Raw genomic sequence first — 14,608 nt, forward strand, 5'->3', positions numbered from 1 at the left:
AAAGGCGCAGCCCCACACAGTAAGAGAAATCCTCCTCAAATAGGCTCCACCCATTCCTCTCAGTAAGCTCCATGAGAAATAGAGGTTGCCTCAAAAGAGGTTGGAGTCACACCTAATTCTTCTAATAGTCTATCAGCTCAGATTTTTTTGTTTTAAGCAACAGATTAACTTAAGAAAACTATCAAAAGAATAATGGGGAAGCTCAATTCTTTGAAGGAAGAAAGCAAGCAACAGATGAGGCTTCAGGAACCACAGGACTCCTGGGTCATTAGGCAGCAACCAGAGGACTATGTCTTGGGAGCACTAACTTTGGCAGTCACTCAGCTCCAACCACCTAGATTCCAAATGTCTCTGCCTACTTGGGTCACATGGTTGGCCCAGGACCAGGGACTGTAAGAACAATGAGTATATGATTGATAGGTAAACACACCAAAACCACATGAGGTAAGAGGAGAGCACTTTCCCAGGGAAAGGATCTTAAAAATCAATGGGCTAGGACTGTGGCTCAGTGGTAGAGCTTAGCATGGGCGGGACCCAGGTTCGATTCTCAGCACCACATAAAGAAAAATAATAATAAAGGCATTGTGTTGTGTCCATCTACAAGATATTAAAAAAAAAGATTCGTTCTCTCCTCTCTCTCTCTCTCTCTCTCTCTCTCTCTCTCTCTCTCTCTCTCTCTCCACAAAACAGCTGAAATTATTGCGTCCAGTACCCAGTGTTTGTCTGTATTTTAAAACATAGTTTTCCTCCCAGTTCCCACATTAGCTCCTTGGATTGATGAATTCCAGCTTCCAGCATAATCAGGTCAAAGAGGCAAGTTTTTCCAGCTCTTTGGGCTTTAGTTTTCTCACCTATCAGTTGGAAATCTCTACCTCTCATTTTCTTCCTCACAAGACTATTCTATGAACTCCTGAGGTTTATGAAAGTGTTTGAAGAAAATATACAAGTTTATGTTACACAAATAAGATTCTTTTAGATGTTCTCATTCATTTAAGAAATATTTATTGAACACCTGGTGTGTGCTTGACCCTGTTCTAGATAATCAGGTTGTGTACTGAGCAAAATAGACAAAACCCCTGCCTTCCTGAAGCTTATGTTCTACTTGAGAAGGGAAATATGAATAAATAAATATATGTCAAGAGGAAAATAAGTCAGATTTAGGAGGACAGATTGTCTGAGAGAGGAGGGAGAAGAGCCACTGTACTTAGGGTGGACTTCACCAATAGGTGAATTTGAGCAGAGACTTGATGAAAAGTCGGCAAGAAGCAATATTGACTCCTGGCAGAAGAATTTACAGGCGGAAAACAGAAAATAAAAATCCCTCGAGCAACTATTTGCTGAATGGATTTAAGGAACACTGAGGCACCCCACAGGCTGAGCAGAGTAACAAATGAGAAAGAAGAATGTGCAATTGGGAAGTGTGAGACAAGATCACATAAGGCTTGAGGCCCATTATAAAACTCTGTAATTTACTCTGCATGAGATGGAAAACCTGGGTGTTGAACACAGGAGGGACATGATGTTTTGAGAGGGTCATTCTAGCTGCCATGTAAAAGACAAGCTGAAGGGGTCAGGGAAAATAATTGCAAAGCTATTTCAATAATTCAGGTAAGATGTGATGGTAATTTGAACTAGGGTGTATGGTCCAAGTGGTGGGAGGTCATCAGATTCTGGATCTACTCTGAACATCAGGTCCACCATAAATTTAGAGGCATATGAGATACAGAATGCAAAAGAAAGAGAGGAGTCAAAGATGACTCTATAGCTTTTGTCCTAAGCAATTGTAAGGATGGAGTTTTACTGAAATGAGAAGGACAATGTAAGAAGCAGCTTTCAAGGAGAAAATTAGGAGTTCATTTTTGATGTTTTAAGTTTCAGATATCCATTAGATAATCAAGTAAAGAAGTTGAATAGGGAGTTGAGGAATAAAAGTCCCAAATTCTTAGGAATCATTATGTATAGGTGGTATTTAAAGCCATATTGTGGATGAGAAAGTGAGAGCAAAGGATTGAAGGCATGTCAGAAAGATGAGGAAGAACAGTGCAAGAGATTGAGATGGGACAAAGAGATAGGGGTATTCCAAAAACAAATTGAAGAAAAGATATCAAAGAGGAAGGAGCAATCAACAATGCCCAAGCTGCGGATACATGAATTAGGTGAAAATTGATCACTGGATTTGATAATGTGGAGGTAATTGATGACTGATAGGATTTGCTTGACAGGTAATTAGGGCAGGGGACAACAAAAGCCTGAGTTAAGTGGGTCCAGGAGACAATGAGAGGAGAATCAAAACCAATAAATATAGAAACTGTAGAGAACCAGAGAAATTGAACGGTTGATATATATTAGGAGATGTGAATTGGAGGCAGAGAAGATTAGTTGCATAGGATTTGATCAGTAACATCTCAGGCAAATGATGAGTGAAATACTTTAATTGCATTTCTTGCTGGAGGCTTGAAAACTTGTCACTTATCCAGCCAGCTGTCAGATGTTTCAAGTGCCCACATCTGAGCAAGATGCAAATCAAGGTTTGGGCAGCAGCAAAATTGCTGCTTCTTCCCCGACCAATGATGTCCCCTACATTTTACTGGAAGCATTGATGATCTGGGCAAAAAGCACACTTTTAATAACAAAGGCATCTCCCTCTTTATCTGAATCTAGTCGGCTCCTAGAACTGTGTTCACTGGTGAATTTCCAGATGGAAAAAATTATAAAAAATGATTCTCACCATATCCAAGAATCCCAACCAGTTTCCCAAAGTATCACTAAAATACTCTTAGACACCTATCATTGTCAAATACCTGATGCACAGTACATAGATTGTTTTATATGACAATCCACCAAGAATTTCTGCATAATATAGAGTATTTACAATGCCAATTCTTTAGTGCTTATTTAGTGGATATCCCTGGGTGCAATATGCAAAGTATGATATCAGATACAAACTATGCTTTCCCTCCACAGTGCAATGAATGTTTACTAATATAAATTAACAAAAAATAGAATGTCAAATATAATATATATGTTGATATATGTTGGGAGATGTGGATTGGAGGTAGAGAAGATTAGTTGCATAGGATTTGATCAGTAACATCTCAGGCAAATGATGAGTGAAATACTTTATATTATAAATAAAATAAAATTTTGAAAAATAAGCAATGCAGTTTCTTGAATGGTTACTTACTGATGAAAGACTTGCCTAAAAGGGGGTAGGACTAAGTGAAGAACTAAGTGAAGCCATTAACTATATAAGATTTGCCCATGGCTAAACCCTGGGACAATCTTCTCTTGAAGCTGGAGGCTCTGGAAGAGGGTGGCTGTAAGCCATCAAATGAAACTGCAGATGAAGCAATGGGATTAAAAGGGAAAAAAAAAAAAAAAAAAAAAAAAAAAAAAAAAAAAACCTCAAAAGTTAAGTTTGCTTGCATTCTTTTAGCTTTCATTTACACAGCTTTCAGCAACATGAGAACAGGCTCATGATTGCATTTTTAAATATACTTCTGTTCATGTCACTTGAAACTGCAATGATCTTTTTGTCTGCATCAGCTAAATTTATTTTAAATATTTGACAATGAATATTCATTGCTCCTCTTTTTTTTTCCCCCCATCCAAGGATGAGTGTCAAGAGTTGAGCAAGCTCCACCTTATTAGAAAAAAAGGTTTTCACATGATAACGTGGGGTGGATGTGAATATCCAATGCATAGCACATTTAAAGATCTGTGATCCTAGGGGAAGAAAGGCCAAATTACAACCACAGCTGCACATCAACTGCAGCTGTACATCTTATCACTCAGACTCAGACACAACTTAAACATTTTGGTTGGTGCTTACAGGCAGATTATAATGGATTTTCAATTTAGATGCTGAGTTTTTTAATAAAATTCTTTTGCAAGTTGTTACAGTGAGTAGACAGTGAAAATTCAGAGAGTAAAGGATACCTATAAGTGGCATTTGCTCAAGAGATAATGCTGGCTTAGGCATAACACTGCCCGGATTCACTACCTGGTCTGACTCCCCCACATATTTGCTTGTATGATCTTGGACAGTGTAATTAATTTCCATGATCCTCCATTTGCTCAAATGTGAAATGGAGGTAATACTACTTAACTTATGGGGTTATTATAAGATCATAATGTGCATATGTGGCTTCTGACACACATATTAAATGCCTAATAAAAACACAACTACTTCTATAATCTGTTAGTATGAGGGTATAAACATCAGAAGTTTAAAGAAAGAAATATGCAATATAAATTGAATATAGCCTACTTATTACTGAGGTCACCAGAGGAAAATGAGACTAATTACTGTTATGCACAGGAAAACAGAGAGAGAACCCTGTGTTCAAAGGCAAGATGTCTTGTTATAAGCTGCACTCATTTCTCTTCCTTATCTTGACAATGTCTTAGCTTCCTAAGGAAGCAGTGCTCATCTGTCGATTCAGAGTTTTACTGAATGTCTGATGATGTTAGTGTTAAAGTCCAAAATGAATTTCCCCAGTTTTTTCTTTATCCATAGCAATAACTCCTCATTGGATATTTCTAATAGCCAATCCTGTTCACCTTACAATAGACATAGGGCAAGGTCTACTTTCAGCACATTTGTATGTACTTTCTAGAGGTTAATTTTATGAAATTTGTCACTTCTTGTACAGAGATTTCCCAGGGAAAAGGCCCAGTACCTATGTAGTCCTGAGGGCCCAGTGTACCTCCTCACCAAACCCTTTCCTAGACCAGCAGGGTCTAGGCATCTGCCTTTATTCTGAAGTCCTCTGCCTCATTTTCCTGCCTATATCTCAGTCTCCTAGAGCTCTGAGCCCCTGAGTAGCTCTTTTCTTTCCTTCTTTGGGGATTCTAATGCTGATCTTTGATCTACAGTCTTTGCCCAAAGTCCTATCATGGAGGAAAAGAGAATCAATGAACTAGGCTCCAAATCCCAGTCTTGATCCCAAGATAGACTTCCCAGTGCACCTAGTGCCTGAACCATGCCTGGCTGACTTTTTCTCCAGGACTGGGTGGGGAGAGTCAGAGAGAATGAAATAAAGGAAATCCTTTAAAGAGAATAGGAGGATCACTCACATCAGACAGATGAGGAAGTCAAGAGTGTGGCTCTCCTGGAGATAGACTGCATGTCTTGACCCAGCACTAACTTTCTAGCTATGTGACCTTGGACAAGTTACTGAACTTCTCTGTTGCTGTTTCTTCACCTATAAAATAGGGATATAAACAGTACCTTCCTCACAGGTTGTTATGAAGATTAGGCAAGTTGCTACATTGATAAAGTACTCAGAACTGTGTCTTATGCATAGTAAGTGCTAAATAATTATCAGTGGTAATGATGACAAATAACGCCCATATTCCTTAGCATGGCATCCAAGGACTTGCATAGTATGTTTCCTTAACTATAAAATGGGTATTATAATACCTATCTAAATGCAAAATACTTGGCAAAAAGTTTGCAACCAATAAATATTAAGTTCCTTCTCTTTCTCCTCCTCAGCTACCTCATTTCATGGGCTGGTTCAACTTACTACACTTCTTTGGTTTGTTTCCTTATCTGTAAAATGAAGGCATTGAACTAGATGATTTCCATTTTCCCTGTCAGATATAAATTCCACAACTACTAAAGGCATCTCTTTTCTCCTTAACTCTATTTATTCTCTGTCCCTGACAGAGTCTCTTTCCTTCACAGCTATTCAGCATTTGAACATATTAAATTGTTTGAGCTCCAGTCTCTACTTTCTCCATCTCTAAGGGGCGTGGGGTGTTGTTAACACCCAGGGCCTTGGCACAACACCAGGTGTTATTCATACAATGAGATTAATATGAGAGTAGTATCCCAGGGCTTGTGCTCTGCTCCCACCCTCAGTCCAGTACTGGCTGACGTTCACTAAACACACAGAGTAATAGTCTCCAGCTTTCTTTGGGTCCAGAAAAGCAGGAAGCTGAGTCTAGAAAAGAAAAAAAAATGAATTGGCATTGGGTCACATGGAGCATCACATTCACAGCCTTTCCTGTTTTGTCACAGACTTTGCAAATGGGCATCAAACATTTCTCTGGACTCTTCGTGCTGCTGTGCATTGGATTTGGTCTGTCCATCTTGACAACCATTGGAGAGCACATAGTGTACAGGCTGCTGTTACCACGAATCAAAAACAAATCCAAACTGCAATATTGGCTGCACACCAGTCAGGTGAGTGCTATAGGTCTCTCGCTTCAATGATCCCATACTCAGTGATGGGAGGATCTAGAGCCCTATGTCAGACTGACAAATGGCAAACCCCCAAAAGAACAAAGAGTAGTGTAGGCACTCAATTAGAAGATGGATTTTCTTCTATCCCATTGACTTGCCTTCCCCCTAAATTAAGCAATCCCAGTGTCCCTTCCTTTCCTGTAACTCTCCACTGCTGCTCATAATAGAATAAACAGAACTATTTTTAATGAGGTTCCACTTAATGGTGACCATGTTAAGAGATGGTGTGAAAAATGTATTACCTACAGATTCTTTTCTTGCCAAAATTGAACCCTATTAAATGAATTCAAGATCCCTATTTCCCTTTGAGTGACTCTATTTGCCCTGTTCTCTGTTTTTTATTCTGGTCCAGAGGTTTGAGGGTCCTCTTAGCTTGCTGGTGCTCAGGCCAAGGTTAATAGTGCCACAGTTCTTGCATGCAACCCAGACACCATCACATGGATGTACAGGGAGGACAGAAACTATTGGTAGACCAACCATTCTGAAAACCCCTTATGTATCCCTCCCATACTTACCTGCAGGATATTGGCATGGAAAACCAAAATGTGGTTAGAGGGTCTTATAATGGAGAGGCTCTCACAAATAGAGTGTTTTCACCCACCAAGGTGAGGAGGGTGGGTGGTCCTGGTTTCCCCAGTTGCGGGATCCCTCTACCTGGACACCCTGGGTCACTTCTCACCAGTGAGTCTGTGTATTTTGCCTCTCTTGCCCCCATTTGTCTATTCTCTTGCTGACCTTCTGGCTCTCTTAATGCTGTACCTTTTCTTTTTCTATATAGAATACTATCATTGGTTTGGTTTCAGTCGAATCCTATTCTTCCTGCTTCCTTCCCAGGAGAACTTGATCTCCTAGGAGAGTTCCACAAAGTGATCTCCATTGTATGCTAATATGTTAATATAATTAGTTTAACTCTCAGGATTTATGTTTCTCTTGCCAAAATGTAGGAACAAGGTTTTGGTCATTTTAGCAAATGTACAAGGCCTTACTTCACGTGGGCTATGTTCACACTTCTTTATATCACAACTTTTTTCCAATCCAAAACATTTACAAACTTCCTAATAGATCTTTTTTTTTCCCCCTCCAAGTAGAATAATAACATGTAACTAGAATTCTTATTATCCTGAGGTTTGAGGCTGAATGTTGATATACTTTCAGGCATCCTTGAAATTTGGTTAAAGAGGCCAAGTTTTGTAGAGACTAGATACTCCATTAAATCCCAAGCGGTACTTTGTCTCCTGACCCATGTGTTTCTAATGATCTCTACCTCTGAATCTGTTCTTTCCACCAGAGATTTCATAGAGCATTAAACACATCATTTGTAGAAGAAAAGCAACAGCGTTTCAAGACCAAACGTGTGGAAAAGAGGTAAGAGGAGGCCAATGCCAGCTGTCTTTGTACTTGCTAAAATAAGTTTAGAGACATAACTGAGAACCCATGCCCAAAAGGGAAGTTATGACTAAATAATTTTTCAGATCAAATCAGGACAATTTGTTGATAAACAAAATCAATATAAGTACATATAGTTTTAGATAAAGTAAAACACACACACACACACACACACACATGCAGAATAGGCACAATACTGTCATGGTTGAAAGTGCAGGTGTGGACACTGGAGTCAAGTGTCTGGATCCATCCTGTCTCTACCACTTACAATATGTGTGGCCTTGGACAAGTTCTTGAACCTCCCTGTGCTTCAGGTTCATCTGTGAAACTGAGAAAAGCAATATTTGTTTCCTAGAGTTGCTGTAAAGATTAAAGAGATAATATTTGCCAAACCTTGAAATCAAAACAAATGCCTAATAAATATTAACTATTATTATGCACAGATTACAGTTGAAACTGAATTCATGAGTGCTATAGGCAGTTAATTTCATGTGCTATTGTCTTTTGGGCATGTTTCTACTTCCAACCTCTTTCCAGCACTCCTAGGAATATTTGAAATACACAACAGACATGTCCTTCCTAATCTATTTCGTTAGATTTCACTCTTAGAACTCCCTAGAAAACAGCACTTAATTGGCAGGAAGTAGCAAACATTAAATACATCAATGACATTTGAAACTTCAAACTCCACATCCTCACCATGGCCACCTGTGCATGACTGTCACCTCATTCATGGTGACTGAAGATTTCAGAAGCATTTCTGGTGGCCTCTTTGCCTATGCCCTGCTGGTTTTTCCGTGTGCCCAGAGGCCTCAGATGGGGGCATCTGCTCTGAGCAACTCTGCAATCCATGGTGTATCTCAGCTTCAAAGTGTAGTTTTCTGCGTAGGTTTGAAATCTGATTTTCATACTGCTCACTTATACAGAAGAAAAAGGGGTGGACAGCATGGTTCTTTGTCATGGCTGTATCTCCTATGGGGCTGTTGCAGTCCCTTCATTCCAGGGCACATCTAGCTAGTCAGAATCATTTCCATTGTCTCCTGGAGCCTCTCTTTCCAGTCAGAGAGCACTCTCTGCTCCCTCTCAAGTCTGTGGCATTCCTCTATCACAGTGAAAGTCTTTTAGTGACAAGCTGTAGCCTAATCAGGTCACAGCTGTTCCATGTCATGTTACATAGATTTTTCTATAATTATTTTTAACATAAAATTTTAATGAGAGGAACACAAGAAGACGCAGCAGCAGCAAAGATGCAGTCTTACAATGACAAAACATTTGTTTTCCAGCAATAAACAGGAAGCCCAGTGATCTCGTCTCCGACTGTGATGCCATTCTTATTCACATCTATCTCACCTCAATTGGGAGCCAAGTGTGTCTGCTCACTCAACTTACCCAATTTTTTGGCAGATTTCCTTTCTGAATCTCTTACTTTGAGGCAAAGCTAAGACAGAATAAGTCCTCATGGCTGTGACCTGAGTAATCAACAGTTTGTCACTAACAGACTTGTACTGTGATACAGGAATGTCACAGACTGAAAGTGGTCAGGAAGCACTCTCTGACTGGAAAGAGAGGCTGTAACGGAAAGTGGAAACCTTCCTGATTAGTTAGATGTGACCTGGAGGGAAGGGACTGCAGCAGACCCACAGGAGATGAAGCTATGAAAAACAATCATGCTGTCCACCCCTTTGTTTTATTATGAATGAGAGGTGGTCTTGGGCCCACATTTCCTTTGCCCACGAATTATGAATTATTAACATGATCTTGAGGAAAGTCTTGCAAAAATTTTGAGCCCTAGTATGGAGGCAGATGTTGTTCCTTTTTGATTTAATGCAGAGAAACAAATGGATATTGCAAGAGATTATATATACATAGTCAACATGTGAAAAATTAAGGGGACCCTAAGGCCAGAAGAAAAATTGTTATTTGTCTTCTCTCTGATTCTAATCTAAAGTTAGGGGAGCTCTAAGTGGGTTCATTATAGACGTTTTACCCAGTCTAGGACATAGGAAAACTGAGGTCTGGTACATTCTGCTCATTAATATGAAACAAGAACTGTGACCACCCACAGAACAGGCCCAGCAGCCTGCTGAGGGGCAGAGCTGCCCCCTACCCCCCCCGCGCCTGCAAGGTAGGCGGACCTGCGACCACCAACAGAACAGGCCAGACCTGCAACCGACAGACAGAACAGGCCCAGCGGCCTGCGGAAGGGTAGAGCCGCCCCCCCCCCGCGCCTGCAAGGTAGGCGGACCTGCGACCCACCAGCAGAACAGGCCCAGCGGCCTGCAGAGGGGCAGTGCCGCTGCCCGCGCCTCCAAAGTAGGCAGAACTGTGACCACCGACAGAACAAGCCCAGCGGCCCACAGAGGGGCAGAGCCGCCGCCCGCGCCTGCAAGGTAGGCGGACCTGCTACCGACCGGCAGAACAGACCCAGCGGCCTGCCAGCGTGGTAGGCACATTGCCCCAATTGGAGGAGGGGCAGAGCCGCCGCCCGCGCCTGCGAGGGAGACTTTGCAACTATACAAGAGCAATATAAATATATAGGGGGGAAAATTCAATATCACAACAGTTTCACCAAGCAGAAAGAAACACGAACAGTATGAAGAGACAAGGAAAGAAAGGACCACAAGCAATGAAGGTCAACTCAACATTAGAAGAGGTAATATCTGCAGCAGTCGGAATGTCAGATAAAGAATTCAGGATATACATGCTCCAGACGATCTGGAGTCTCAAGGAAGACATCAGACAGCAAAATCAGACAATGAAAGATCACTTCAACAATGAATTACATAAACAAATCCAAGAAGCAAAAGATCAACTACACAGGGAGATAGAGGTTATAAAAAACAAACAAACAGAAATCCTAGAAATGCAGGAAGCAATAAACCAACTTAAAAACTCAATTGAGAATACTACCAGCAGAGTATTAGAAGATAGAACATCAGACAATGAAGATAAAGTATTTCAACTTGAAAAGAACATAGACAGCTCAGCAAGATTGTTAAGAAACCATGAGCAGAACATCCAAGAAATATGGGATAACATCAAGAGACCAAATTTAAGAGTCATTGGGATACAGGAAGGGATAGAGTTTCAAACCAAAGGAATGAGCAATCTATTCAATGAAATAATACGAGAAAACTTCCCAGACTTGAAGAATGAGACAGAATCCCAAATCCTAGAAGCCTACAGGACGCCGAATGTGCAAAATCATAAGAGATCCACACCTAGACACATTATAATGAAGATGCCCAACATACAGAATAAGGAGAGAATTTTAAAAGCTACAAGAGAAAGGAAGCAGATTACATTTAGGGGTAAGCCAATCAGGATAACAGCTGATCTTTCAACACAGACTCTGAAAGCTAGAAGATCCTGGAATAACATATTTCAAACACTGAAAGAAAATGGGTTCCAACCAAGAATTGTGTATCCAGCGAAATTAAGCTTCAGGATGGAAGATGAAATTAAAACCTTCCATGATAAACAAAAGTTAAAAGAATTTGCAGCTAGAAAACCATCTCTTCAAAACATCCTCGGCAAAACATTACAGGAAGAGGAAATGGAAAATAACAATGAAAACCAACAGTGGGAGGTAGGACAGTAAAGGGGGGAAAAATAATCAAAGAGGAAAACAAACCATGTTTAGTAACATGAATAAACAAATATGGCTGGAAGAACAACCCATATCTCAATAATAACCCTAAATGTTAATGGCTTAAACTCACCAATTAAGAGACACAGGCTAGTAGAATGGATCACAAAACAAGACCCAACAATATGCTGCCTACAGGAGACACATTTGATAGGAAAAGACATACATAGGCTGAAGGTGAAAGGTTGGGAAAAATCATATCACTCATATGGACTTCGGAAACAAGCAGGAGTGTCCATACTCATATCAAATAAAATAGATTTCAAGCCAAAGTTAATCAAAAGGGATAAAGAGGGACACTACATACTGCTCAAGGGAACCATACACCAACAAGACATAACAATCATAAATATATATGCCCCAAACAATGGTGCAGCTATGTTCATCAAACAAACTCTTCTCAAGTTCAAGAGTCTAATAGACCACCATACAATAATCATGGGAGACTTCAACACACCTCTCTCACCAATGGACAGATCTTCCAAACAAAAGTTGAATAAGGAAACTATAGAACTCAATAACACAATTAATAACCTAGACTTAATTGACATATATAGAATATACTACCCAACATCAAGCAGTTACACTTTTTTCTCAGCAGCACATGGATTCTTCTCAAAAATAGATCATATATTATGTCACAGGGCAACTCTTAGACAATATAAAGGAGTAGAGATAATACCATGCATCTTATCTGATCATAATGGAATGAAACTGAAAATCAATGATAAAAGAAGGAAGGAAAAATCATGTATCACTTGGAGAATGAACAATAGGTTACTGAATGATCAATGGGTTATAGAAGACATCAAGGAGGAAATTAAAAAATTCTTAGAGATAAATGAAAACACAGACACAACATATCAGAATCTATGGGACACATTGAAAGCAGTTCTAAGAGGAAAGTTCATTGCTTGGAGTTCATTCCTTAAAAAAAGGAAAAACCAACAAATAAATGATCTCATACTTCATCTCAAAATCCAAGAAAAAGAAGAGCAAAACAACAGCAAAAGAAGTAGAAGGCAAGAAATAATTAAAATCAGAGCTGAAATTAATGAAATTGAAACAAAAGAAACAATTGAAAAAACTGACAAAACTAAAAGTTGGTTCTTTGAAAAAATAAACAAAATCGACAGACCCTTAGCCATGCTAACGAACAGAAGAAGAGAGAGAACTCAAATTACTAGCATACGGGATGAAAAAGGCAATATCACAACAGACACTTCAGAAATACAGAAGATAATTAGAAATTATTTTGAATCCTTATACTCCAATAAATTAGAAGATAGTGAAGGCATAGATAAATTTCTTAAGTCATATGATCTGCCCAGATTGAGTCAGGAGGATATAGACAACCTAAACAGACCAATATCAATTGAGGAAATAGAAGAAACCATCAAAAGACTACCAACTAAGAAAAGCCCAGGACCGGATGGGTATACAGCAGAGTTTTACAAAACCTTTAAAGAGGAACTAATACCAATACTTTTCAAGCTACTTCAGGAAATAGAAAAAGAGGGAGAACTTCCAAATTCATTCTACGAGGCCAACATCACCCTGATACCTAAACCAGACAAAGACACTTCAAAGAAAGAAAACTACAGACCAATATCTCTAATGAACCTAGATGCAAAAATCCTCAATAAAATTCTGGCGAATCGGATACAAAAACATATCAAAATATTGTGCACCATGATCAAGTAGGATTCATCCGTGGGATGCAAGGCTGGTTCAATATATGGAAATCAATAAATGTTATTCACCACATCAATAGACTTAAAAATAAGAACCATATGATCATCTCGATAGATGCGGAAAAAGCATTCGACAAAGTACAGCACCCCTTTATGTTCAAAACTCTAGAAAAACTAGGGATAACAGGAACATACCTCAATATTGTAAAAGCAATCTATGCTAAGCCTCAGGCTAGCATCATTCTGAATGGAGAAAAATTGAAGGCATTCCCTCTAAAATCTGGAACAAGACAGGGATGCCCTCTCTCACCACTTCTGTTCAACATAGTTCTCAAAACACTGGCCAGAGCAATTAGACAGACGAAAGAAATTAAAGGCATAAAAATAGGAAAAGAAGAACTTAAATTATCACTATTTGCAGATGACATGATTCTATACCTAGCAGACCCAAAAGCGTCTACAAAGAAACTATTAGAGCTAATAAATGAATTCAGCAAAGTGGCAGGATATAAAATCAACACGCATAAATCAAAGGCATTCCTGTATATCAGCGACAAATCCTCTGAAATGGAAATGAGGACAACCACTCCATTCACAATATCTTCAAAAAAAATAAAATACTTGGGAATCAACCTAACAAAAGAGGTGAAAGACTTATACAATGAAAACTACAGAACCCTAAAGAGAGAAATAGAAGAAGATCTTAGAAGATGGAAAAATATACCCTGTTCATGGATAGGCAGAACTAACATCATCAAAATGGCGATATTACCAAAAGTTCTCTATAGGTTTAATGCAATCCCAATCAAAATTCCAACGGCATTTCTTGTAGAAATAGAGAAAGCAATCATGAAATTCATATGGAAAAATAAAAGACCCAGAATAGCAAAAACAATGCTAAGCAGGAAGTGTGAATCAGGCAGTATAGCGATACCAGACTTCAAACTATACTACAGAGCAATAGTAACAAAAACAGCATGGTACTGGTACCAAAACAGGCGGGTGGACCAATGGTACAGAATAGAGGACACAGAAACAAATCCACAAAACTACAACTATCTTATATTTGATAAAGGGGCTAAAAGCATGCAATGGAGGAAGGATAGCATCTTCAACAAATGGTGCTGGGAAAACTGGAAATCCATATGCAACAAAATGAAACTGAATCCCTTTCTCTCGCCATGCACAAAAGTTAATTCAAAATGGATCAAGGAGCTTGATATCAAATCAGAGACACGGCATCTGATAGAAGAAAAAGTTGGCTACGATCTACATACTGTGGGGTCGGGCTCCAAATTCCTCAATAGGACACCCATAGCACAACAGTTAATAACTAGAATCAACAAATGGGACTTACTCAAACTAAAAAGTTTTTTCTCAGCAAAAGAAACAATAAGAGAGGTAAATAGGGAGCCTACATCCTGGGAACAAATATTTACTCCTCACACTTCAGATAGAGCCCTAATATCTAGAGTATACAAAGAACTCAAAAAATTAGACAATAAGATAACAAATAACCCAATCAACAAATGGGCCAAGGACCTGAACAGACACTTCTCAGAGGAGGACATACAATCAATCAACAAGTACATGAAAAAATGCTCACCATCTCTAGCAGTCAGAAAA

General features: G+C 39.3%; 1 protein-coding gene across 1 annotated transcript in view; it reads left to right on the top strand.

The window, feature by feature from the left end:
- Grin3a (glutamate ionotropic receptor NMDA type subunit 3A) overlaps positions 1-14,608 on the top strand; it is a 179,141-nt gene that overhangs the window by 156,758 nt on the left and 7,775 nt on the right. The window contains exons 7-8 of the mRNA XM_046457400.2: positions 6,029-6,193; positions 7,542-7,618. Of these exons, the coding sequence (XP_046313356.1) occupies positions 6,029-6,193; positions 7,542-7,618 (242 nt within the window). The remainder of the gene's footprint in view (positions 1-6,028; positions 6,194-7,541; positions 7,619-14,608) is intronic.

Source organism: Marmota monax, unplaced genomic scaffold (genome assembly GCF_021218885.2).
Source record: "Marmota monax isolate L192 unplaced genomic scaffold, Marmota_monax_Labrador192_F-V1.1 WCK01_AAM20220418_F8-fsc00069, whole genome shotgun sequence".
In the NCBI taxonomy this organism is placed as follows: domain Eukaryota; kingdom Metazoa; phylum Chordata; class Mammalia; order Rodentia; family Sciuridae; genus Marmota; species Marmota monax.